Raw genomic sequence first — 23,266 nt, 5'->3', positions numbered from 1 at the left:
TGTGTATGTCTTATATTATATATAACTTAATCTACTTTACACACACATGCACACACACACTTGTTTTGTGATTTCAGTTTGTCAGACTGTAGCATTGGCCGCGATTATATAAGCCAGAACATAAGCAAATGGGTGTCCAGATAGCCAGTCAAAGCCTCATGCACAAGCAGGGACGAGGCTGAGTGATACCTCTTCTCTGTAATAATCTGTGCCCCATTTTTCTTCTCCTGAAATTGGATGCAAAATCATGTCACAAAATGGACTTGTTTAACTGAAGGGAAACGAGTTCCATTGGACCTAAAAGTATCACACTGGCTCTTCTTAGCTCCACAATCATTGTTTACAAAACAAATACCAATTCATCTAATATGGCTGTAGCTTATGGACCCATCTAGAAACAAAAAGACAAAACCAAGTTTATGGCCAAGGTAAAGATATTTTCTGGATACACACGCAATGATGAAAACATTTTGAAAATTAACAGGCATCCACAGGTATAAATACACTGTCGAAAGCATTTAACGCTCTTTAACATAGCCAAGTCCCCTGAGCTTGAAGCAGCATTAAATTCTCCTTTGCCAGTGGCAAAAAGAAGCCGTCAAGCACAGCACTGAAAAATTGGTGCCGTTTCCTGGCCAGTAAGCAACAGAACCAAGGGGCTGAATATTTTATGGGTTTTTATTTATTAATTTTGGTTCTCATGCTGTTTTTCTCCCCCTGTCTCTTTTTTCTCTCCTGCTCTGCCTTCCCAGGACTGATTGTGGTGACACTGGCCGTGTGCTGGATGCCAAACCAGATTCGACGGATCATGGCTGCAGCAAAACCCAAACATGACTGGACCAAGTCGTACTTCAAGGCATACATGATCCTCCTCCCCTTCTCGGACACCTTCTTCTACCTCAGCTCTGTGGTCAACCCTCTCCTCTACAACGTGTCCTCTCAGCAGTTCCGGAAGGTGTTCTGGCAAGTGCTCTGCTGCCGGCTGACTCTACAACACGCCAACCAGGAGAAACGCCAGCGTGCCGGCTTCCGCTCCACCAAGGACAGTGCTCGCTCAGCCAGAAGCCCCCTCATCTTCTTAGCCTCTAGGCGAAGCAACTCTTCCTCCAGGAGAACGAACAAGGTTTTCTTAAGCACTTTTCAGGCAAAGCCGGGAGAGGCTGAGCCCCAACCCTTGAGTTCTGAGTCACCACAGACTGACTCACAGACCAAACCGCTTGATTCTGCCACAGAAAATGGTTTTCAGGAGCAAGAAGTGTGACTGTCAAGTTCAGAAGCCTTGAGCAGAATCTGGCTCTTCCCTACCACAAAAGCAGTTACCTTCATGCGGCGGTCCCCGAATAGACTGCGACTCCTATCAGGGACAGAACAGAAGCGCAAGGCTTTGGGAAGGGCAGATGCATATCTCAGTGACTTCTAAGGGCTGATTCTTCCAGGCTGCCCTTGATGGTGGTTACACAGATTTGGATGGGGAGGTCTGGACCTCCTGCTCCTCGTTCTTTCCTCACCTACACACAGAAATTCAGAATGAATTGGTTCAGAGCTTACAAAAGTATTTGCGCACAGCCATCTTGCATTGCTCGAAAGGGAAGAAAAAGACTCCCTTGTCTACCCAGAATAAAAGGACACTCAAGGAGGTGAGAGAGGGAGGGCCAGACAGACGATGCAGCAGGGGTTGACATCTCCCTTAGCTTCAGCAGTGTGCCAGGCAGAGGGCTATGTTGAAGAGCAGGGCAGTAGTGAGCAGCCCTGGCCTGATGGCCGAGGCCGAGCTGCCTCTTTTCTTGGGCCTCGGCCCGTTGCAAAGAGGGGTGTTGCAGCAGCTGATGCATACGGAGTTCAGTTTCCCAGGGGAACAGAAGGACTGGTACCCAGCTGAGGCGATGAGACAGGCTGCTGACGATGCACATGACTTCCGGTACAAGATCCCTGCAACACAGGCCCAGAGAGATGTGGGGTTAGCATGTGTGGTCTGTGGTCCAGCCACCTCTTTGTACCCAAATCTGAGAGTGTAGCTTTTCCTTACCTCTTGCCACAAAAGAGTTCTTGTCCCCTGAGCTAGGAGATGGTTCAAGGGATAAGAACTCTCAGACTTACCGGAGCCTAGGAGTTCTTTTGGGTGATGGCATGGAGGTCACCAAACACAGAGCACCTATCATGAATGTCCCAAGAGGGATTTTATTTGCTGATATTCACAAATAAAGAGTTATTAAAATCAAGGCATGTGTACATGTTATTGTGTGCAGTGTATGTGTATATGTGCGTGCAGTGTCCTCTGACTCCAGAAAACAACTGGAGCCACAGGAAGTTGTGAGCTGCCTTATGGAGATGAGTTGGGAACTAAATAAACTCAATTCCTCTGCATACTCATAACCATCTCTCCTGCCCAGCTTTTTTTTTTATAATGGCTCTGGGGACCAAATTTACATTGCAAGTATTGTAGTGACTGAGATGTGTCCCCAGAAACAGGCTCTATTTTTTTTTTAAAATCAGCTCCTGCTTTATAGTAGACAACAAGGTTTTTCTTTCCTTTGTTATTGTTCAAGCTATCTCATGCTAGGACCACATACTTCCTATCCAGATATTATCTTTTTATTACATAAAAGTGGCCATAGAGAGATGGCTCCCAAACCAAGAGTTTATTAAATCCAAAGGGCAAATCCCTAAGGGAGTAATCCCAGTCTCTACTGTAGGGATCCTGATTTTAGGGGTTCACTAAGTTTAAAGAGCAAGCAGAGGCACTGACAGTGTGTTCAGGGCAACCTTGTTGCCAGGGCCCCCAGAACAAGTTGTCATCATAGAGTGCCTGATGACAGGCACTAGGGGGACAGAAGGCTTCCCGAGGAGCTGGGAGATGGCTCAGTGGGCAAAGCGCTCGCTATGCCAGCATGAGGACCTGAGTTAAGGTTTAAAAGTCGGGTCTGGTAACACAGGCCTCTAATCCCAGCACTGGGGAAAGTGAAAACACGAGGATCCCTGGAGCTTACTGTCAAGCTGGCCTTAACTTAATCCGGGTTCAGAGAGAGACCCCAACTCAAAGACTAATAGGCGGAAATAGTTGAGGAAGACGTCTGCTATTGCCCCCTGGCTTCCCACACACATGTGAACACAACACACGTATGCACCTGTATGTACATATAAGAAGCTCTCTGAAAAAAAAAAACCCACAGAACTCATCTGAAGGAGTGCAGGTGTCCGGTCCAATCACAGAGGGGCCTTTGTTAAAGTAGGGCATCCCTAATGACTATGTGATTTTTTTCTTTTAAAGCTGAGAAGTCGCCACAGTTAAGCAATAATAACGATAGCGATAACATTGGCTAGAGATGTACATCAGTTGACAGAATACTTGCCTAGCAGACACGAAGCCCTGGGGTCCATCCCCAGGCTCCATAACTTAAGTTGTAGTGGTGCATGCTAGTAACCCTAGCACGTGGGAGGTTGAGGCATGGGGATTCAGGAGTTCAAGTCGTCCTCAGCTACACTGTGAGCTGGACACCACCTGGACCATATAAGACCCTGACTCAAAATAGCAACCATCTAAACAGCTAAGTATATAGGGGCCTTCCTGTATGTCAGATGCTGTATAGGTGGCTACCATGTGCCAGCTCATTTAATCATTTAATCATTTAGCTCCACTCCTAGATTTAGATATAGTGTGCCCTGGAAAGCCCCGTGTAGGAAAAAGCTTGGTTCCTAGCACGATACTAATGGAAAGTGGGTGCAAGGCAGAGAGCTCAGGTCACACACATGTATGCTCTTAAAGAGAACAGAGGGACTCTCTCCCTCCCTCTCTCTCTCTCTCTCTCTCTCTCTCTCTCTCTCTCTCTCTCTCTTTCTCTCTCGTGTGTGTGTGTGTGTGTGTGTGTGTGTGTGTGTGTGTGTGTGTGCACGCAAGATGAGGGGCCCTACTTCTTCACATGCATCTGTCATAATATGCTGCATCCCCACAGGCCCCTGACCACAGATTAAGCTCCCAACACCCCCTCCCATGGGGAAGCCAGAAGGCAACGTCAGATATTGTTCCTTGGGGACCACCCATGTTGATTTTTAAGGCAGGGTCTCTCACTGGGCTTGAACTCTCCAAATTGGCTGGACTGAGTGGCCAATGAACTGGAAGGATCTGGAATTATAAGCATGTCCCACCATATATGTATCTGCTTAAAGCATGCATTCTGGGGGATCAAACTGAGGCCCACACTCCTGCATGATGTACACTTTGCCGACTGAGAGATCTACACAGCCCTTTCAAACTGGAACAGGCCTTCTTCCTCCTACGTTGATTGTTTGGGGCAGTTTGCTGCAGTGATGGCAAACTGACTTAGCATGGCTTGAAAAGACTAGGAGAAAGGGCTACATGGCCTTCCCAGTTGTACTGATCCAGAGGCTGGGGCATGGTTACTGAGACATAGTAACTTTCCCAGGGCCTGTCACCAGATTCTCTCCTGTCCTCTGCAATGCAACATACCATGATGACTACCGTAGTCTGAATGAGAAATGCTATTCATGGTATCATGTATTCGAACATTTAGTCTCTGCATAGTGGCACTGTTTGTGATGGTTGCAGAGCCTTTAGAAGGTGGAAGCTGTGGGACGTGGATCACTGGCAATCAGCCATGATGTTTGGTAGCCTGACCCCACTTCTTTTCTGCATGCTGCTTACTGAGTGCAGGTATTTATGCTCATGCTATCTCCATGCCTGTTCACCCATGGTAGACAGTACCCTTCTTAAACTTAGGCTGTAACCAGCCTAGTGGCCCAGCCCAGCATCTGTGGATGACAAAGTCATATCACAATGCCAAAAGGTCGGACAATGCCTACATGTGAGTCGAAACAACCCTTTCCTTCAATTGCTTTGTGTCAGGCGTCTGGTCCCAGCGGTAAGCGTAATAACTAATTCCATATGCACCTAACCACGTAGACGGAAGAGTGTGAAAGAGTGCTGACTCAGACAATGAGCTCTGTATGTGTGTGTGTGTGCATGAGAGAGAGAGAGAGAGAGAGAGAGAGAGAGAGAGAGAGGAGGGAGGGAGGGAGAGAGAGAGAGAGAGAGAGAGAGAGAGAGAGAGAGAGAGAGAGGGAGGGATCATTTTTATATCAACAAATGGCTTTGATTTGGGATGGACAAGATACAGTGATAGCAGTGGTCCCCGCGATGGCCTCAAGTCTGCATGCTGCTTTTTGCAGCTGAGAGATTTAACATCTCCCACCAGTAGCCAGGGACCTTTACCCAGTAATTGCCTGCAGGTGTCTGGGCAAGCGTGGTTTAGGTTTGCATTCCTCCTCCAGGAGACTTGCCAATTTGGGTGTGTGGAAATAGTAAAAAGATTCAAACTGCCCAAAAGTCTCAAAGGGAGGCAACGAAGTACTTTCAGTTTTCTTTAAAACATGCAATTTTATGTTATTTTTTTTTTCCTGTAACTGCATGCTTGTAAGGATTGATTTTCTAGCACGGTCAGCAGTCCTGAAACGTAGCTGCTCTGGAAATACAAGGAGAGTATGTGGATGGATGCTCCTGTGTAGGAGGCATTGTTTCACTTCCCAGGAATCCTCTAAAATTTCCATCCATTCTACCTTAGAAAATTAACTTTTACACAAAATATTCTCAATCTTGAATTTTAAAAATACTGTCATTTATCAATCCAGTGACTTAAAAGAAAAAAAAAAAGATCATCATAGTTGAGTTGGTAAATGATCTGTGCATACATCAAACACACACACACACACACACACACACACACACACACACACACTGAAGTTATGCCTTTTGGGATGACAATCCCCCATTCCCCCAAGAACCATAGACCATCTAACAAAACCCTCCTCCATACGGGGTATTGGGAATCCCCTTTTGAGTTGTTGGTGAAGGGAATCCAAGAAGCTTCCAAAACAATATATGCTGTTACTGTTGCCCTTTGTTGCCTCTGAGAGGTTGAAGGTGAGTACTTATTGCTGAAGACACTAGGTATTTCAGACTCGGGACTCAGAATATTCCAGCTGGAGTTAATCTGAAAGTCTCTTCTCTAAAGACTAGCTTTCGTAGTAGAACAGTGCTTCTCAACCTTCCTAATGCTGCGACGTTTTAACAAAGCTCATGTTGGGGTGCCCTCAACCATAAAATTATTTTTGTTGCTACTTCACGACTGTAATTTTGCTGATGTTATATATAATGTAAATATATGACATGCAGATGGTGAAAGGCAACCCCTGTGGAAGAGTTGTTCAGTTCCCAAAGGGGTCACGACCCCCAGGTTGAGAACCACTGTTGTAGAAGAAGGCTTGATGCAAACTTTCTAAGGAGAAAAGCAACCAATAGTCTTACTAAGCTTCCAAGTCTTTGGACCACAACAGTTAGCATGGCAACATATTCCTAAAGGTGGAATAGTGGCATGCATATTTGGCAGTAACCAACAACTACCTAGGACTAGCTAGTGAGCTCATGGAACTTAGAGGCAACCTAGGATTGTCACTTCACTGGAGCAGCACAACTGCTGACTGCATTCTCAGTACTCATTCATATAATCCCCTTTAAGTGTAGCTCTCATCCTTCATCAGATAAGCTTCTCCTCACAGGAGACAGACACTATTCAGAAAACGACGACTGGCCAACATACAGAGAGCAATTGTTCATGGGGTACCCACCTTCAACACAAGTTGTTCCTCTAGGAAAATGTCAGCAAGATTTTAAGAGCTAGAGGACCAGAAAGTCTACAGCAAGATTGGATCTCTGAGAAAAGACAGGGAGCCTCCTCCTGTGATACTGAAACAACATGGCTGCCTGAAGAAGACCTGAACAGTGATGACACCAACAGACAGGTTAATGTGGAAAAGGGAAGTCTCATAGGGCTCCACACAAAGACAAAGGACTCCTAGGCACTAATGATTCCTAAGAGAAGGAGAATTAGTCTTCAGAGATGAGTCCCTTAATTGGTTATCCAATACCATATATATGATCAACTTTGAAATCACACACACACACACACACACACACACACACACAATGCTAAATGGACTCAGCAGGATGTGTGTATGTGTGTGTGTGTGTGTGTGTGTGTAATAGTCAAAGAAAAAGAGGCCATAAATCTGAGAGGGAACCTCAGTTGGAGGTGAAAAGAGTTATGTAGAAAAAAAACAGGAAGGAAAAATGTAATAATATTTTAATTAAAATATTTTTAAAATCCTAAACATACATGGTATGGGTGTCTTAAAAAATGTTTTAAAAAAAGTTAACTTCCAAAGGAGGGTGGCAACCAACAGTTCTACCCAGCTGTGATACCCACAAAACACATCAGTGACCAGCATAGCACTATAACCCTAAGGATGCAATAGCAGCATAGATACCTTGGTGATTGGACTTTAGAACCATTCAACAAGAGAAAGGCCATGACTGGTACTGAAAACCTAACCAACTACTCAGTGCTAGTGACGTCATGGCTATTGGAGGAGAATCTCCAACTACTAAGTTACTAAACCAGCTTAACCTCTAACAGCAATCCATGAACACTTGTCCTTATACCCACAGGTAAGTGTGGCCTTCAACCCTTATTAAGGAAACTTTCTTTTTCAACAGACAGATCACTGTATAACACCACAACCAATCAAAATGCAGAGTTGTGGAGCCCATCCCAATGGATATATCTACAAAACACTCCCACACCCAAGGCAAAACAATTGTAAGAGCCAGAGTGTCAGAGAATTTGCTGTGAGACCGTGTCTCCTAGTTAATATCAGAAGCTACATTCATAAATTCTCACCAACATGATTGCCCAAACATGAGCTAAAAAAGGACGACATCTACACCAAGCTGGAGAAAAAAAGCCCATGGTGCCCAACCCTACACAAAGAACTATTGGCAACCGGGAAAAGCAGAGGACAGAGAAGATGGTCTTCCCCAGAGGAGAGCACAGCCATTGGTTGTCCAATGACAAACATCAGTCCTGAAAGCATACATACAGTTCGCATGATAGGGACTGAACGGGTTAGGAGTATTTGTGTATGTGTATATGTTTGTATATACATATGCACATATTCATTCAATAACAATTAGTGACAAAGGCTATGAATTTGAAGGAGAGAAGGGAGGGATGTATGGAAGGTTATGAAGGGAGGAAAGGAAAGGGAGAAATGTAATTAAATATAGACTCAAAAAATAAATTAAAAAATGTTTATGTTGTTTAGTACTTTTTTGTTTTCTTTTTAATTTTATTTAATTTTATTAATGTACTCATATTACATCTCAATTGTTAGCCCATCACTTGTATCCTCCCATTCCTCCCTCCCTCTGACTTTCCCCCTACTCTCTTCCCCTATGTCTGTGACTGAGGGGGACCTCCTCCCCCTGTATATGCTCATAGGGTATTGAGTCTCTTCTTGGTGACTTGTTGTCCTTTCTCTGAGTGCCACCAGGTCTCCCCATCAAGGGGAAGTGGTCAGAAATGGGGCACCAGAGTTTGTATGAAAGTCAGACCTCACTCTCCTCTCAACGGTGGAGAATGTCCTGTCCATTGGCTAGGTCAGGAGGCCAGGGAAGTGGGTAACATGGTTGCAATACAAGGACAAGGACCTGGCCTTAGCTCCTCACACCCACATAAAAAGCCAGGGGCTGCAGCAGAACACATTTGTAACCCCAGCACCGAGGGTGCTGAGTGGGGAAAGGCCGATGTCTGGAGCTCAACAGCCACCCAGTGTAGCCTAGTCGGTGAGCTCCATGTTCAATGAGAGGCCCTGCCTTTAAAAAAAAAAGAGAGAGATAAACAAAACAAGCAAACATAAGGTAGAGAAGCATTGAGGAACACACCCAACATGACCCTCTGGCTACCACACATCGACATACATGTACCTGCATTTACACATGTACACACACACACACACACACACACACACACACACACACACACACACTTACAAAGAATACATTTTCTTAATGTATAAACTGCTCCTGGTAGGTGGTAAGGAATACATAAGAAGTTCTCTTTCTAACAAGTGGAGATAGTGGATAACAGTTCGTAGATGAGACAGGAAGGCCTGGGCACACGCGCTGGGATGCTCATCCTTCCAACCACAAAGAAAGACATGTGCAAATTAAAACTTCAGGGAGGCGCAAGTCCTGCTTAGCACCTGGGCAAAGTTCCTAAGTCTCAATAGCACCAATTTCCTGGGCTGTCTGAGTGGTGGTCCTCCTCACACCACTGGGTCAGAGGGTAGACAGGTGTCAATGCCACGAATACAAGGTGGTGGCAGCTATCAACACCGAAAATGCACACACTCCTTGACCCAGCGATTCCGTTTTGATGAACCTCTCTGACGCCTGCGGAAACGCAAACTGTGCACACTTAAGGTTACTCATCATGGTGCGGTCTTAGTAGTGAGTGTGGACCACTGCTCTGTCTGCCACCAGGGAGCTGGTGAATAGCCTGTGTCTCCCCTACACAGTGAGATTTCTTCCAGCTATGAAGTGAGGACGTGGCTGAGACACCTTGTTATAAAACAGAAATGGCATTTTATATCTTGTTATAAAATGAAATATAGTCAGACAATTCTTTCTTTGCTCGCTCCCTCGCTTTTTCTTCTCCTTTTTAATATTTAATGGTGGAACTTTTGCTTCCTTCCGTGTCCTCATTTGTTTTTTATTGCTGTGATAAAAACACTAACCAAAAGCAGCTTGGGGGGAGGAAAGGGGTTGTTTGGCTTATGCACCCAGATCACCGTCCATGACTGAAGGAAGCCAAGGCAGGAGCTCAGGGCAGGAACTGGGAGGCAGGAACTGAGGCAGAGACCAGAGTGGGGTGCTGCTTTCTGGCCTTCTCTCTATGCTTTGCTCAGCTTGGTTTATTCATGTGACCTAGGACCACTTGCTTGACCACACATGTGACACAGGATAGAGCTGGGATTTGAACCTGGGAATCTTGATTTACAAACCATACTTCTGACCACTCTCCTATACTGCCTACCATGATTACATACAGCAGGGGAAACTGAAGCTTATGTATAGATACATATCATTTTACAAGCTTAAAGTCTCTCTGGGGGAATAAACAGCAAAGAGATAATATTGTCTGTCACTGAGGAGAGATGCTGCATACTCACAGTGGTTTAAAAAACAAGACTTTTTAAAAAAACTATTTTAAATAAAAAGCAGGAGAATGAAGTACCATCCTGAAAGGACCTTTGAAAATGACACCCCTAATAAGAAATTTTTTCAAAAGTCAAATGGCCTCTCTTTTTTGGTGCTTTACTGGCCAGGCTCTTTCTAGCTGTGTCTGCTGAAGGTTCCTGGGAGTAAACATGTTCTCAAGGAGAGAAAGGCCCAAAATTCAGGGTCACAAAACAGGAGGTCTATGGCTGTTTGTTCCTTTAACCTAATCCCCTTAAGCTTAAGTCTGAGCCCAGAGGGGGAGAGGCAGAGAATAAAATCAGGAAGAGTTCTTTCATGGGTGTCTGATTGAAATATAAATCAGGGTAAGTGCCGAGGGATCTGCATGTTTTTTAACGCTGTGTATTTTATTGTGTGCGCATGTGCTTGTATGTGTGGGTAGGTGCACACGAGTCCAGGTACCCTCAGAGACCATCATATCCCTTAGATCTGGAGTTTCAGGCAGTTATGACCCACCTTACCTGGTTTCTGCGAATTTAACTTGGGCTCTCTCTCTGCAAGAGGGGAATATACTTTTAACCACTGACTCACGTCTCCAGCCCCCGGAAGGATCGCCATTGTACGTACATATTTTGTGTGTGTTACTAAAGGTGGACTCCATAGGTTTGAGCATGCGATGCTCCCCCTCAGTCACTGCGCTAAAGCCCCAGACCTATAATAACTTAAAACATACAGCATCACCAGTTATACTGATCATTTATCCTAGGAAACAAAAGCACCTTTACAAGCTTAATAGGAAAAAGATACACTTACACTACGGGACGTTAAACAGCTTTTGAAAGGAAATCCCAGTGCCCGTTGCTGATCTGGAGCAATTTATTTGCAAGGAGGGGGAAAGTAAGTTATAGAATGATATCTCAGTGCACTGTTTACTCAGGGAAAACACAAAACAACATGATGCATGCTTCAACCATGTCTGTAGACGGATGTGTGTGCTAACTGGTGTGTGAGATAAGGATGTCCAGAAAGAAACACATTAGCACTTTTGATTATTCTATGTTATGTTAATGGTTTCTATATGTGCATGTGTGTGCATATGTGTGCATATGTGTGCATGTGTGTGCATATGTGTGGATGTGTGTGCAGATGCTAGAGGTCCATGTGCATGTTTTGTGTCTATTATCACTATTTTTTAAGATATGGATTCCCCCCACCCCACCTCTCTCTCTCTCTCTCTCTCTCTCTCTCTCTCTCTCTCTCTTTCTCTTTGTTTTTTGAGACAAGGTTTCTCTCTATAGCCTTGGCTGCCTTGGACTTGCTTTGAACACCAGGCTGGCCTCAAACTCACAGAGGCCTGCCTGCCTTTGCCTCCCCAAGGATTACACGGCTGGGATTACACGCATGTGTTACTATGCCCAGCTTTCTTACTGAGACTGCTGTTTATCAATCTGCCTAGACTGGCTGGCCAGTGCCCTCCAGGGCGCATCCTGACTCCACCTTCCCCGAGATGAGATTACAGTGTACTAAGGATCTGATTTAAGGTTTCTCACGTTTACACTGCAAGTGATACACTGACCAAGCTATTTCTCCAGCACTGTTTATGATACATGAGTCCTTTACACAGGGAATATATTCACTGATAGATTGCATCTGTAAGTTGCAAATGAACAGAATTGAGCAATACAAACCCTACAAGCCACTTCTCTCTGCAGCCGGAGACTTGCTGCATGCGGTAGTGACACAGGGCAGCTAGCTGAGAGGCAGCCTGGTCCATACCACAGGAGCCAGCGTACAGCCCAGCCTCCCAGATGGGCTTCCCTGCATCAGTATCAGGTTTGATGGATGGCGGCATGGCTTGGCATGACTTCAGCAGCATTGTGAGTGGCATCTGAGCTGCAGCCTGCCCTTGGTGGTCTCTTCTCTACATGTACAGATGGCCAGGATGCCCGGCAACCCATTGTCAATTAGGGGAGAAGAAAGTAACTTGCAAGACCAGGAGACAAACAACTTCTGAAGACCTAGCTGGCTGAAAGGTGCTCCTTGTCCCTCTGCTGCAAGACGTTTCCCTCGTAATACATGTTTTACCATCAAACTACTGACAAAATGGAAGACCCAGTAACCAGAGCAGAGCCAGCACACATTGCCTCAGAAGTATTTGCCAAATGGATTCATCAGGGCCTGAGGGGATAGCTCAGTAGGCAAAGCACCTGCTGTGTAAATATGAAGACCCGAGCTCTGTCATCAGAACCCACTTTAAGAAACCAGGCATGGTGGCTGGCACACATCTGTAAGCCTAGTACTTGGGAGACAGAGACATGAGGATCCCTGGGGCTCTTGCTGTCCAGTCTAGCCTACTTACCAAATTCCAGGTCAATGGGAGGACCAGCTTCAAAAAGCCGGGGAGATAGCACCCGAAGAATGATTCCTGAAGTTGGCCATGTCCTACATAGATACAGACACACAGATATACTCACTCACATACAGACACACACTTCTGCACACACACAATCACACTTGCACACACACTTGCACACACAAACATTTAAACACAGATATACACAGCCACACACAGCCACACACACACACTCCTGCATGGATACACAAACACATTTGCATAAACATCCTTGCACACACACACTGACATGCACACACACTTGCATACACACCCTGCACACACACACACACTTGCACATAGACATAAACACTCACACACAGAAACACATACACTCCTGCATGCACATATACATGTAAACAAGCACACCCGCATACATACTTCTGCACACACACACTTATACACACAAACACACACACAAACACTTACAGACATACACTCACAGAGCCACACTCCTGCATACATGTACACTTATACACAGACATACACACTCACACACAGATACACATGCTTCTGCACACACATACAAGCACATACAAACACATATGAATGAATGAATGAATGAATGAATGAATGAATGAGTGAACAAAGCGAGGAAGGAAGGCAGAGAGCCAGAGAATAGTCTGAACTGGGTGCAGGGAGTGCTTTTCTGGTAAAGCGCTATTAGAACTTCATTTCTAGGTCTGTGAGGTCTCAGCTGCTGAGGTTCCATCCGAGACAGACCTCCAGGCCATGGCTGATACAGGCAGAGCTATGAAGCCCTATGCTTGGTGAGAGATTTTCAGACTGAGCCAGAGCTGGAAGGCAGGAAGACTAGAAGCTATCTATCAACCGCAGCTGAGCTGACTCTACTTCGGAGCTGCTCCTATGCTCCATCTTGCAGGGACACAGAGATGGGTCCTGTGGCTTCTCATAGGCTGGATTTGCAGACCAGAAGCTTTGTTGAGCACACCACCCACTATTACTAAGTCAATCAAGATGGAGTACATTTCAAACTTTAATCCTCTTTAAGGATTTGGAGAGGGGCTGTCTTCCCCCCTGGGGACTCTTGGATTTAGTTGGGTGGCTAACCATGCTGGATTTACAATTGCTGCAAACAGATCTCCCTAAGGAACTCATTCCTATTAATGTGACATATTAAGCTGTGCATGGTGGGGCATGGCGATAGAGTGAAGGAGAAAGTAACCAAACGGTGATGTTGCTTCTTGGGGAGTGCATTCCACTACAGCAAGGGCACTTCATCCCTGGGGTGCAGAGATTCAGACTATGGAGATTAGTGCTCCCAGAAGTGATGCTTCAATGATAGAATGTTGAGGTGAAGAGAAAGGACCTAAGAGACAGCTCAGTGGTTAAGAGTGCTTCATTCCTCTTGCCGGGGAATCGAACTCACGTGGCTCATAACAATCTGTGACTCCAGCTCTACCAGTGGTTGGGTAGACAGAGAGACAGCCTAGTCCATAAAAGGCTTGCCTTGCAAGTTTGAGGACGTGAGTTCAATGCCCAAACCCCTTGTTTAAAATAAAGAAAGGCCAGTACGGCAGCACAGGCCTGTAGTCTCAATATCGGGGAAGTAGAGACAGGATAATCCTTAGCGGCAGGAAGGTAGCTCCCTAGCCAGCCAGGCTAGATTTCTTATTGAGTTGCAGGCCAATGAAAGACCACGCCTCAAAAAATAGTGGCCAGTATCTTAGGAGCAATAGCAAATCTGTCCTTTGTCTGCCACATGTGTGCACACATGCACGTATATAACACACATACACACACATACACACACACTACAGGCAGTAGTTGGCACAAAAAGGGTGTTTGATATCACCACTTTAATTATTGTTATCAACATCTATCTGCAAAGTATGATCTGTCTATGTCCTTAATTCACACAAGTAGAAACAACTTCTACAGCCCATAGCAAGCATTGCAGAGGGGGCAATGACTTCCATGTTCATTGATAGACACACCTGGCATTTAAAATGATCTCCTTCCTCCTCCCTCATTTTTAACACTCTCTTCTGCTTCTTCTGGACTAGACTGGGCCACATCTTGGCATGTGCATAAGCTATACTTTCAGATGGGGCGGGGGAGACCAAAGGCAACCCCAGGGGTGGTACAGAAGGACGGGGGAAGAAAGAAGTTTTAGAAGCTGAGGTGGATGCTGAACGGCCTCTGTCTCCTCCACAGCAAGCCCTCTCCTAGGCATCGAGCCTGTTTTTATGAGGTTGAATTATTGATTACATGGGGGCAAGAAGAAAGATGGTGTTTCTCTTTGTTGAAGTTCATCTCTTTTTGCTAACTCCTAGCACAGCTGGGTCACCGTAGCTTTAGTGGACAGAATAAAATAATGTCTACAACAGCCTGGCTGGAAGCAAGCCAGCCTGAAAGCGGTCTCGACTCAGGGAGTCCATGTTACCAGGAGTTGCATTATGGACTGTAGCCTGGCATTTTTGGTCTAGCAGCCCGCTGCAAGTTGACCGGACTAGAAGCAGACAGGTAAGAAATCCCTCTAAGGTACTGATCATAGGTGGGGGTTATCTCTCTTCTTTAGGCCTTCTTTCTTCAAAAATGTTTCCCTAGTCTAACTAGTGGCTCTAACCCAGGCTATGGCCCACAAGGAGCCCTAGAAAGCAAAGAATGCAGCCAAATGCAAAATGGCAAACTTACGCAAAACCCTTTATTTTCTTTTTTTTCCTGCTTCCCCACCCATCTCTCCAGTGTGAACTTTGAAGATGACGACAGTCCCATTTTAGTGTCATGCAAAATAAATGCCTGTGTGCCCATCTGATGCTCTGGGCGGTGGGTTGGACACCCCTGTGAGTGTCTCATTAAGGGGCTTGTCAGAAGGTGCACCCATTCCCCAGGGATGAGCCACACTAGGATTCTGCCAAGGGAGAAAGAAGCAAGCTTTGAGGGTGGTGGTTTGCAGACAGCAGTGTGGAGTCACCTGCTACTCTTTAAATCTGCACATTCCCCAGACCCACCCAGGCCGATCACTTACACGTGGTCTAAACTTCCAAATCACTTCTTTGAGAAGGAGGAGACCATGCACAGACTATGGGGTGCAGATTTTAGTTCTTCCAAAGAGAAGCCTTTCAACTACCTCATGCACACAACCTGCCTGGGCTCTGTGGTAGGGACTGGGACACTTCTGACTGACACCCAGGGGACCTCCAGCCTTGGAGAGTTCCATCTTCCTCAGTTTTTCTCAGGCTATCTCCTCGGTCACCCTACTTTCCTTTCTACCCCACTGTCATGACTGCCCTGCCCTATAGGTCTGGGGGAACACAGGTTCCCCCACAATGCCTTTCAGAGACTTCAGATGTTGAGCAGACATGTTTATTCTACACTATCTATCTCAAAGTGTAGATGGCCAGGTGAGAAGAACAGGCTAGCCTTGCAGGTGACTGGGTCGATGCCCCCAACTTGCACTGTTGCCCACTAAGGTAATGTGATAGCCAGTTTTAGTTATGAATGAGACACACTCCAGAATCACCAGGAAAGAGAGTCTTAATGAAGGATTGTCTACACTGGGCTGCCCTGTGGCATGCCTGTGGGAGGCATCATTCCTTAAGCATGGGGTTCCTGACCCTTGTGAAAGTGGAGAAAAAGAGAGGTGAGGACAAGCAAGCGAGCAAGCGAGTGAGCAAGCAAGTGTGCATGCATGCATTCATTCCTCTCTGTTCCTGTCTATGGATGTGATGTGACCAGCTGTCTCACTGTGATGTCCTCCTAGTGATGAGCATGGCATGTGACTGTGTGCTAAAATAAACCCTTTCTCCCTAAGCTGCTCTTCATCTGGACATCTTTATCCCAATAAGAGAAATAAAGCAGAAATAGGAGGTTTCTTCTCTTTGCCCTTTTAATATCTCCTTGGCTTATTGACATCTAGCCTGCCTATTTCAGGAGTTGGCACACTTTTCTGAGAAAGCACAGATAATAATAATCTATCACAGCTACCCAGTTCTGATACTGTATCGCAGAAGCTGCCAGCCACCCACAATCTGTGACTGGCTGGGCTTTGTGTCTTGCAACAAAAGTTTATTAGCACAAACAGGCTGTACTCATCTGCTTGGACTCTCATAACTAAACATTACAGTCTGTGGCATACACAGCAGAAATTATTGTCCTAGTTGTGGAGGCTAGAAATTCAAGATTAAGATACTGAGGAATTATTTTCTCTTGAAGGCTCTCTCTTCTGTGCTTAAGCAAGCCACATTGCCTTTGTATTCTCGTGTGGTCTTTTCTCACGGTGTGTCTGTTTCATAGGGCACTAATCCCATTGGTGTCAGTGTGCTATTTTCATGATATCTACAGTATTTATTTTGTGAAAGCCTACTCTCCAGATATCATGATGCTGAAGGTTAAGATTTTGACATGTGAATTTAAAGGAGGACACAGACTCTGTCCAGAAAGAGTGAATACAATTTTAGTAGCTAGAAGGACACAAATAGTCCACATCAGATAGAAGGGAATTTGGCCTGGTAACTGCGGTCTGCAGATGTCCATTCTACCCTGTCCAACCCTGTCCACCTTTCAAACCTATTGCTTCTACCGAGCCTTTCTTTTACAGCTCTGTGAGGGACACCACCAACAGTTTGAGGCATTTACTTTAGGATAAATATCAAAAAGGGTCTCTCTAAGATCCTCATGTGTCCACTCAAGGGCTATTTGGTCAAAGGCCTTGACTAGTTTTACAGGACTATAGAATCTTCTGGATTTATTTTTAAATGCTTTCCCACTGAACCACTTCAACAACAACAAAAAGCCTGCTTTTCAGAGCAAATTCAAACCCTGCTGTTGGCTCAGAATCCGCAGGAGAAGGAACAGGGATACAGGCTGAGTAGGAAAAGTCAGGCAAAGTTACAGCAGACCCTTGCAGGATGTTCCCAGTGGGTGCAGGCTGAACATCAACTCACACATTATCACAGTGTTCTATTTAAAGCCAAAATTCTACAGGAAAACTTGTGTAGATCATCACTTAGAAGTTATGCAGTAGTGCACCTGTCTTGTCCCCAATTGACCTCTTGCCATGGTCCTTCATTTGGCATTCTCCATCATAAACCAGAAACCACATCATCTCCCTAGGAATGCAGCAAAAGAGCTTTGGCATGCCTTGCTACTTGTTACGTCCCTGTATTTTGTGGCAGAGTCTCGTGTATACTATGCCAGCCTCAAACTTGCTACTTAGCCAAGGATAACATGGGAATCCCAATTTTCCTGCCTCTACCTCCTGAAATCTGGGATTTCAGGCTTTTGCCACCATGTTCTATCTGTGTGGAGCTAGGGATAAAAGCCAGGGACAGCTTTCTGCATGCCAGGCAAGCATTGTACCGATGGAGGCAAACCCCAGACCAAACATCCTCATTTAATTGTGCTGGATCCAGGGCGTTAGGCTCTAGCATTTTCTTCCAAGAAGCAGGGGGTCTTTTAAAGTACATCATAAAAGTTGATGTGGTAACTGTCCCTTCCTTTGAGTTTAAAAGTGGAATTTTTTTCAGATATGATATTTTAATGGATTTATGGTTTTTCAGAGTCATTAAAAATATCATTATTGACAATGGGAAGAAGAGGGTTAGTGGTTTCTTTTCTTTCTGGGAGCATTATTTTCAAATATGTACTACTCAAGATATATAGTCTAGAGGTTTAATTATTATGTCACTATAATAGTTAATATTGTCAACAAGCTCTAGAATCAAGAAGAAGAGACAAGCCTCTGGGCATGTCTATGAAAGATTATCTAGATTAGATTAATTTTGGAGGGATGACCCACCCCAACTGTGGGGCAGCACCATTCTGTAGGCTTGGACCCTGGACTGGATAAAAATGAGGAAGCAAGCTGAGCACCAGAATTCACCTTGCTCTGCTTCCTGTCTGTGGATACCATGTGACCAACTGCCTCACACTTCTGCTGCCATGCCTTCCCTGCCAGTATGGACTGTGTGTCCTCAAACTGTGAGCCAAAACAAACTCTTCCTTCTGTAAGTTGCTTTTGTCAGGCATTTTGTCCCAGCAATGATGCAAGGTAATGAATACAGTATCTTACTAAGAAAGCAGTTTGGGTTGTATCAGTTCTTTCTCTGATATATTGTGTCCCGACCCTTCAAAAGGGTCAACCACCCAAGTGAAGTTCCTGGCAAGGCAAATGGGCAATGATACTGGTCATAAGGTAAGCAGTGAAAGTTTTGACAATGTGTTAAAGTTGTGTGTGTGTGTGTGTGTGTGTGTGTGTGTGTGTGTGTGTGTAAGATGTGTGTGCATTAGCTGTCCTATGAGAGGCTCCAGCCAGAAATGGATCAAAACAAATGATGAGACTCACAGCAAAACACTGGGTGGAGCCCAGAAAGCCTTGTGGAAGAGTAGGAGGAAGGATGAAAGGACCAGGAGGGAACAGGAGCTCCACAAGACCAACAGAGCCAACTTACCTGGGCCCAGAAGGACTTGCAGAGACTGAAATACCAATCAAGGACCATGTATAGACTTGACCTAGGCTCCCTACACATATGTACCAGATGGGCAGCTTGGTCTGCATGTGGGCCCCCTAGTAAGGGAAGCTGAGGATGTCTCTGACAAGGACTTTCTGGAGTGTTTTCCATCACTTCCCTCTGGTGGGACTCCCTTGCCAGGCTACCATGGTAGAGGATGTGCCCATTCCTGGTGGGACTTGACCTGCTCGGATGCGTAGGTTGGGGGATGATCCCCTTTCTGAGGGATAGAAGAGAGATACAGGGAAAAGGGAGAGAGGGTGGGGTCAGAAGGAGAGGAGAGAAGGGCCTACAATTGGGATGTAAAGTGAATAAAAAAATATTTTCAAAAGATATGTGCAAAATCATACACATACATGTAGAGAAGGCAAAGAAGGACACAGCATGTTCTGCTCTATCATTTTATGCCTTATTTCCATTTTATTATATATATATATTTAAAGATTTATTTATTTATTATGTATACAGTAATCTACCTGAATGTACACCTGCAAGCCAGAAGAGGGCCTGCATTACATTATAGATTGTTGTGAGCCACTATGTGGTTGCTGGGAATTGAACTCAGGTCCTTTGGAAGAGCAGTCAGTGATCTTAACCTCTGAGCCATCTCTCCAGCTCCTCCATTTTATGCCTTATTTCCTTGAGACACGGCTTCTCACAGAACCTTGCCTTCAATGTCTTTCAGGTAGGCTTGGGATCATCAAGCCCCAGTAATCTTCCTGTCACTGCCTTGTCCTGGGTCAGAGGTGCCCAGCAATGCCCAGCTGTTTTATGTGGGTGCTAGAATCTGAATCTGGGACCTCGTGCCTGTGCAATAACTACTCTTAGGCAGTGAGCCTCATGTCCAGCCTATTTACAGTTTTAACCAGTGAAAACAACCTAGAAAGAATCCCTAACAGTATTTAGAGGCATAGACACATCACATCACGAGCCAGGAGAACAGGGCCTTTTGTGAGCTTCTCTCATCAAGTGTCAGGATTTCTAGAAAGTTTGATGCATTCCTTTTAGCCTCTACTTCTTCATCTTCAAAAGGGAATTGGAAAAAAAGCAAAAGAGATGTTCCATGTTAATTATGAGAAAACTGCTTACTCAACACAAAGCACAGGATTTTGTTAAGAGACCAACATAGTTGAAATAAAAATTTCCCTCCACTTTCCTTATTAAAGCCTTGATTTACTCAGTCACAATTTCAGACCTGTGAAATCAGAATACGTCTTATATTCAGTGGCATATTGAAGTGTTTGTCAACCAGGTGGTGGCCGTGACCTACAATTAGGTGAGTGAAGAGAGAGCCAACAGAGTTGGAGCTAGGGATGTGGCTATGTGGGCACAAGTGCTTGCACTTGCTGTTCTTCCAAAGGATCAGAGTTAGGTAGCTTATAACCACCTATGACTCTTGCTCTAAAGGATCTGATACCATCTCCTGGCCTCCAAGGATCTGCACACCCATGTGCATACATACATAGACATAAATTAAAATCTAGAGAAAAATACTTCCATCCAATTATTTATTAATTTCAGGTGGAAAACCATACAATGCAGCAATCTCAGTGGGCTGTAGTTGAATTAAGCAATCAAAGTTAGCATCACTAATGATATGACATATTGACAGCATGCTCCCTTTGATAGGAGGCACAGAAGGGAATGTTTCTTCCTGGGTATTCTTGTCAAAAGTACAAAACATCACCCCAGACATGAATTGGCTATAGACAAAGCTAACTTGGGGGGAGGAGTGTAAGTAATCTGATTACTTCTTCAGAGCATCAAGACTAGTAAAGGCAAAGGAAAGATAGAGAACTGTTAGAGGTCAGATAAGAGGAAAGAGACATGGCAAAGAAAGGCAACGCAAGACCCTAGAATGGAGAAAAGAAGAGACTGGGGCGTCCTGCACGGGAGGCCAATCCCCTTATTATCCATGCACCAATGCTGATTTCTTTGTTTTGATCACTGTATTATTTACTTTTCTCGCTGCTCTGACAACGCCTGGCAAGAGCAACTCGAGGAAGAACTTATTTGAGCTTGCAGTGTGAGAGCGCACGGTCCATCATGTGGGGAAATCAAGGCAGCTGGGGCACAAGGTAGCTGCTCACATCACAACCATAGGCAGGAAGCAGAGAGGCAAATGCTGAGTTTACCTTTTCAGTCACACCAGGCCCACAAACCGTGGGCTAGTGTTCGCCCACACTTAAGGTACGTCTTCTCATTTCAATGAACTCAGCTTTGGAACTCTGTCGGAGACATGCCCTGAGGGTTATGTCCTAGATCAGTGGTCCTCAGCCTGTGGAGAGTGGCCTTTTTGGAAATCAAATGACCCTTTCACAAGGGTTGCCCAAGACCACGAGAAAACACATCTATTTACGTTATGATTCATAATAGCAGCAAAATTACAGTTATGGAATAGCAACAAAAATACGTTTATGGTTGGGGTCAGTACTACATGAGGTACTGCATTAAAGGGTCCCAGCATTAGCTGGGTTGAGGACCACTGTCCCACCTCATTCTAGATCAGGTCAAGTTGACGGCGCATATCAGCCAGGGCAGTCACTGAACTACTATCATGCAAGTGACTGACGCTAGCAGAAGCCTGGCAAAAGCTACATTGAAACTGTCCTATTTGTGCAGCTTTGTCTCAAGTTTTCCCAAATGAAAAGTTTGCTGGGTTTTTTTTTTTTTTTTTTTTGGTCACTGACATTGTTGAAAGAGACTATGTCAAACACACCCTTCCACACTTCCCCATTGTCCATACTAGTGAAAGAGAGAGATTATATATAGGGAGAGGGAGAGACAGAGAGACAGAGAGACATACAGAGGAACAAAGACACACACACACATAGAGAAAGACAGAGACATACAGAAACAGAGAGACAGAGACACAGAGAGGCACAGAGAGCACATACTGACAGTCACACTCTGAAGCTATGACGTCAGAAGGTGCGGGGCCTCTAGAACGTGTGGCAATGCTGGAAGATAACTTGCAAGATCCCTTCTCACACAGTCTCCATGTTCCCTTCAGGTGGAGGGAACTCTACGTCTGTAACTCTTAGGCTCCCATATCTTCCCATATGCCTCCACTCTTGGGAGTCGGATGCTTACAGAAAACAGGGACTCTAAATAGATTGTACTTCTATCAAGGTACTCCCCATGTCTGTCCCTGTCTGTGACTGCAGGAGCCAAACGATTCTTACATCAAAGTGACTCCTTCCGTCCCACTTCTTCTAAACCTTCAGCTGTTTTTTATTTCAACCACCCTGCTCCTCCTTTTAATTCTTAATTCCTTCTAAACTTGAGTGAGAAGAAGGCTGCCAATTCAGCACCCTTTGGAGTCTATTAGGTTCCACGACATCCCAGTATGCACAGCCTCCCAGGAATGATTCTGTGGCCACGACTCTTTAGGTGGTTGGTAAACATTATCTAAACTAATCTTCCATTCCAAATAGCCTCTGGATATAGAGACTCATAAACATATTCATCTAGTGCTGTTTTTGCTAAATGTGTTGAACATCATTCATCTATATGGATACTGAAAGGTATTGAGTTCATCTACCTCAAAAGATGTGACTTTGCGTCATCCAGAAAGACAAGCATGCTGTTAAAAGTTATTCTTCTGGGGCTGAGGAGATGGCTCTTCAGGCAAAGTGTGTGCCACACAAGCACGAGGATGAGGATCTGAGTTCTATCCCCTAGCACCCATGTATAAAAGCTGATTTTGGTGGCACATGCTTAAAATCCCCAGTGCTAGGAAGGTGAAGACAGGCAGATCCCTGGGGCTTGCTGACAGCCATGCTAGACCAGTTGGTCCAGGTCAAGGAAAGACATCTCTTGTTTCAGAAATCAAGGTGGTCGGAAACTGAGAAATGGTACCCAAGGCCATGGCTTTTACGTAGAAATGTGCACACGCACGCGCGAGCACACACACACACACACACACACACACACACACACGGATACACAAAGTGTGTGTGACAGAGAGAGAGAGAGAGAGAGAGAGAGAGAGAGAGAGAGAGAGAGAGAGAGAGAGACAGGGAGGGAGAGAACGTTAAAAGAGAGGCACAAAAACCCTGTGCCCTCTCCATGTAGGGGCTGCCACATATTTCTCTTTTCACAGTAGCTGACTTTGTCTCTGCTCTCTGCTGGTGCAACAATGGGACAGGGAAGAGTTAAGCAGAGCCCTTAGGTAGTCCATGCCTTTTCACTCTCTCTGCAATTTAATTTGAAGTCCAACTTCTGTGGTAAACTGCCACTCCTGTGAATGCCTGTCTAAAAGTGAGACTAATCTTTCTCTACTTGAAAAATAACCAACACTTACTG

General features: G+C 45.1%; 2 protein-coding genes across 2 annotated transcripts in view; one reads left to right on the top strand and one right to left on the bottom strand.

Moving 5' to 3' along the window:
- GPR39 (G protein-coupled receptor 39) overlaps nucleotides 1-1,261 on the top strand; it is a gene marked incomplete at its 3' end in the record, with an annotated part of 195,535 nt that extends 194,274 nt beyond the window's left edge. The window contains exon 2 of the mRNA XM_084799531.1: nucleotides 753-1,261. Within this exon, the coding sequence (XP_084655657.1) occupies nucleotides 753-1,261 (509 nt within the window). The remainder of the gene's footprint in view (nucleotides 1-752) is intronic.
- A 432-nt stretch (nucleotides 1,262-1,693) lies between these two features.
- Nucleotides 1,694-23,266, bottom strand: part of LYPD1 (LY6/PLAUR domain containing 1) — a gene marked incomplete at its 3' end in the record, with an annotated part of 41,654 nt that continues 20,081 nt past the window's right edge. Inside the window, exon 3 of the mRNA XM_084799561.1 lies at nucleotides 1,694-1,929. Coding sequence (XP_084655687.1) covers nucleotides 1,694-1,929 — 236 coding nt within the window. The remainder of the gene's footprint in view (nucleotides 1,930-23,266) is intronic.

This window comes from Acomys minous (genome assembly GCF_964271855.1).
Source record: "Acomys minous genome assembly, chromosome: 1".
Taxonomy (NCBI): Eukaryota; Metazoa; Chordata; class Mammalia; order Rodentia; family Muridae; genus Acomys; species Acomys minous.
The sequence above is the reverse complement of the archived record's forward strand: the minus strand, read 5'-3'. Positions and strand labels throughout refer to the sequence as shown.